At 35.0% G+C, this 3,944-nt stretch overlaps 1 protein-coding gene across 1 annotated transcript; it reads left to right on the top strand.

The window, feature by feature from the left end:
- Window positions 1-374: 374 nt before the first annotated feature.
- Window positions 375-2,606, top strand: LOC140012752 (zinc finger BED domain-containing protein RICESLEEPER 2-like). The gene is made up of 6 exons (XM_072061048.1): window positions 375-504; window positions 804-992; window positions 1,141-1,282; window positions 1,509-1,606; window positions 1,722-2,449; window positions 2,547-2,606. The coding sequence occupies exons 1-6, from the start codon at window positions 375-377 to the stop codon at window positions 2,604-2,606; spliced, it is 1,347 nt and encodes a 448-aa protein (XP_071917149.1).
- The last annotated feature ends 1,338 nt before the right edge of the window (window positions 2,607-3,944 follow it).

Here is a 3,944-nt window from a genome sequence, read left to right as displayed (position 1 = left end):
GACTGAATGTACAGTAAATGAGTTTATGTCATCCTGGCACTGGAAAGGCATTCTAGCTGTTGACCATACCAGCTTCCTTTTTGGGTCTTAGGCAACATGAACTGTCTTTGAGATTGTCAAGTAACTTTGCTTTGTTCATAAACCATAGTTTTTCATGGTATAATTTGTTCAATCCAGATTTTTTTAGTGTGTGTTTGTATGAGGAATTAACTCTTGAATAATATTAGGAATGTTTCAGTAAAGGTGATGTCAATGAGGTTGGCCAGTTTTTGGATCATGCTACTAGCAAAATTGATTGGTTTTTTTTTCTTTAAAAAAGGGGTATGTACAGTCCTCCATTTCATTCACTCCAAGGATCATCATCAAGTCCAATTATGGAGGCTGGAAATGAAGCTGTAGATCAAGAACTTGAGATGGAGTCTAATGCTGATGAGATGAGCGAAGAAGAGCTGGATTTAGATATCTTAGAGCAGCCAAATGAAGAAGTAGAAATAGGGCAAAAAGGTTCTATTGAAAGAGCAAAACCGTTTGAAAAAAAAAACAAAGGAAAAAGACGTCAATAATATGGGAGGATATGACAATAGTAAAGCAGGCCGATGGAACATTGAAAGTCTGCAAAGAGCTGTTTGCCAAAAGTGCATTTGGAGCCACTTCTCAAGACAAACGTCACCTCAAAAATTGTCTACAAAAGAACCTGGCTCTTGGGGAGGAAAATTGAAAGAGGCAGCAGGTCTTATCCTTCACCGAAGGACCCTCGGACAGTATAACTTCTATAACTAATTTTTCCTATGATCATGCTAAAGTTTGGGAGTTAGCAACTCATATGGTTCTTATACATGAGTATCCTTTCTCTATGCTGGATCATGTTGTTTTTAACAAATTCATGAAAGCTGCATCTCCGTTTTATAAAAAGATTAACCGCCAAACAGTAAGGGAAGATCGTGTGACTGCTTACATGCTTGAAAAGAGAAGGCTGAGAAATATATTAAAAGGTGCCAACAGAGTTATTATAATTACAGATTTGTGGAAATTTGGTCAAAAAAATTCAATACATGGTTGTGACAGGGCATTTTGTTGATAGTGATTGGGTGTTGCAAAAATGGGTTCTACATTTTTCTAATGTCCCACCTCCTCACACAGGAGTAATTATTGCCGATGCTTTAAGTAAGTGTTTTCTTGAGTGGGGGATTGAGAATAAGGTTTCTACTATAAACGTGGACATTGCTTCTTATAGTGATGTATGCATTAGGAGACTTAAAGAGAATTTCTCTCTAAGAAAAAGGTTAAGCATTGGAGGAAAAAATTTTCATGTTAGGTGTTGTGCCCATATACTTAATTTGCTTGTTCAAGATGGGCTTAATCAAATTGTTGATGTGATTAATGTTGTTTGAGAGGGGATTAAATATTTGAAAATTTTAGAATCTCGTCTCAATGACTTTGCCAAAATAATAAAAAAAAAAACAGCTTCAATTGACTTCTAAAAAGCTCATTTTGGACTGTCCAACTAGGTGGAACAACACTTATTTAATGTTGGTTTCAGCTCTAGAGTTTAGGGAGGTATTTTCCAGATATGGGGACATTGATCCTGGGTTTTACTATGTTCCAAGTGAGCATGAGTGGATGAAAGTTAAAGAAGTATGTAAATTTTTGGGTATTTTTTTATGAAATTACCAATATCATTTCTGGATCTGATTACCCAACAACTAACCTTTTTCTTATAGAGTTGTATAGGATTAATGAGTTGTTAAATGAAAAAGCTCTCAATTTTTCTGATCATATTAGGTCTATGTTTGAAAGTATGACACAAAAATTTGACAACTATTGTGGTGAAAGCAATCTCTTGATGTCTTTGGGTGCAATTCTTGATCCGAGGTACAAAATGGTCCTTGTTAATCATACTTTTCCGGTTATTTATGGGGAGGATGCAGCCCCTAGGTATATTGATGAGATTAGACGCATTCTTTATCAGCTCTATAATGAATATGTGGATGCTTACATATCATCTCATAGTGAGGAACCACAAAGAAAAGTTGCAAAACGAAAACATGCAGAAATTACAAGTAAATCTACCCAAGGGGCTGCTAAAAAGTTTGAAGTTAGTGTTCTGACTGGAAAAGAAAAATTTCAGATGATTGTTAGTGAAATTGACAAGACTCCTCCTAAAAAATCAGATTTAGATGTCTATTTGGAAGAGAGCAGGTATGTTTGTGATACAAATGCAAATCTTGATGTCTTAGGTTGGTGGAAAGGGGAAAGGTGGAGATTTCCTATATTGTCAAGGATGGCAAGTGGTATACTCGCTATTCCAGTTACAACCGTGGCTATCGAATCTACTTTCAGTGTTGGTCATAGAATAATTGATGATCGGCATACTTCTATGTTAGTTGAAATGGTGCAAATGTTACTTTGTGGCAACGACTGGATCCGCAATCTTTATGGGTTAAAAAAAGTCTCATGTGAGTAAAATATATCTTCTACTAGTTGTTTATTTTTGTAGCTCATTTTACCTTGGTAAGAGTTGTAACTTTCTTGATTTTTTTTTGTAGGAACCACCCGATGCTCCCGAATCATCTACAGTTGAAGAAATTGATCTTCCAGACATTTGAAGACTGTTTTGTTGGAATATGTGATGCTGTTTCTTTTGATTTGTGAAGCTGGACTCATGAAGTTGCACGTTTCTTGTGATTTGTGAAACTAGACAAATTACAAGTTATCCAGCATTGTTTTACATAGTTATTTGGCTATAGTTTGTGTGTTTATTTGGCTGGACAAATCTTGTTATGGTATATTGGCTCTTATGGATGTTGTCTCGATGGAATTAGGCTGTAGTTTGTGTATTTATTGACTTTTATTCTTGGAGTTTGTATTTTATGGATGTTATGATCTTATTAGGGTTGCAAACGAATCGAGTCACTAGTCAAGCTCGACTCGATCTCAATCAATATCGAGCTCGAGTCGAGTTCAAGCTGGCTCGAGTCGAAATCGAGCTCAAAATATTAAGTTTATTAGCTTGCGAGCCGGCTTGCGAGCTCGAGTATATATATACATATTTTTTATTTTTTTTAAATATATATATTTTATTTTTATTTTAAGTATATATATATTTTATATTTTTATTTTTAATAATAAAATTACATATATATGTTTAATATTTTATTATTTATTAAGAATTTATTTTATTATTTTATTTATCGAGCTTGAAATTGTCAGCTCGTCAAGTTCGAGTTCAATGAAATTAAGTCAAGCGTCGACTTGATTAAGCTAAAACTCGACTCGACATGACTCGTTTGCAGCCCTAGATCTTATATATTGTCTTGGATGAAATTTGATTGGAGTTTGTGTATTATTGAATGTGAATGGCATTGTATTGACAATTAGCAAGTTTTGTTGATTTTGGATAGGATGTGCTGTTTTGTAGTGCTAAATTAGCCTTGCTCCATCCAGCCAATGCAATCCTTCATGGTATTAGGCTAGAGTTTGTGTATTTTTCTCAAATGGAATGAGGCTGGACATTGTATTTGTTGACTACTTGACAAATATTTCAAGCTTGAGTTCGAGTCATATTTCCATTTGGCAATTCGAGTTCGAGTGCACTTCATGACTCGTTTGTGTAGTCAAACAAGTTCGAGCCTGGCTCGAGTTACGCACGAGCCGAGCTCGACAATCAAACACTCGACTCGATTAATAGCTCTATAATAGCATTATAGTCGAACAAAAGAACAAATAAGCCATCCGTAATCCAATTGTCAGCAAAGTTGCCGTTGATTAACACTATAGGTCACCTAAATTTGGCTAATTACTTAGATTATTGGTGAAAAAATAATATATCAAAAGAATGTTGTTTTGACAGGGGATAAGTGCAAAATTATAGTCAGTCCGGCAGCAAAAAAATATATTTTTAATTTTAAAAAAATGACCAGTGTCTGATGCTGACCGCCGGGCTG

The sequence above is a fragment of the Coffea arabica genome, chromosome 8e, assembly GCF_036785885.1.
Source record: "Coffea arabica cultivar ET-39 chromosome 8e, Coffea Arabica ET-39 HiFi, whole genome shotgun sequence".
NCBI lineage: Eukaryota > Viridiplantae > Streptophyta > Magnoliopsida > Gentianales > Rubiaceae > Coffea > Coffea arabica.
The sequence above is the reverse complement of the archived record's forward strand: the minus strand, read 5'-3'. Positions and strand labels throughout refer to the sequence as shown.

Excerpts from the sequence above, each read along its gene's own strand:
- LOC140012752 (XM_072061048.1), top strand. The coding sequence starts at position 375 with ATGGAGGCTGGAAATGAAGCTGTAGATCAAGAACTTGAGATGGAGTCT. Across the intron at positions 505-803 it reads AGTAGAAATAGGGCAAAAAG|TTTGGGAGTTAGCAACTCAT; the intron begins GTTCTATTGAAA and ends ATCATGCTAAAG. Across the intron at positions 993-1,140 it reads GCTGAGAAATATATTAAAAG|GAGTAATTATTGCCGATGCT; the intron begins GTGCCAACAGAG and ends CTCCTCACACAG.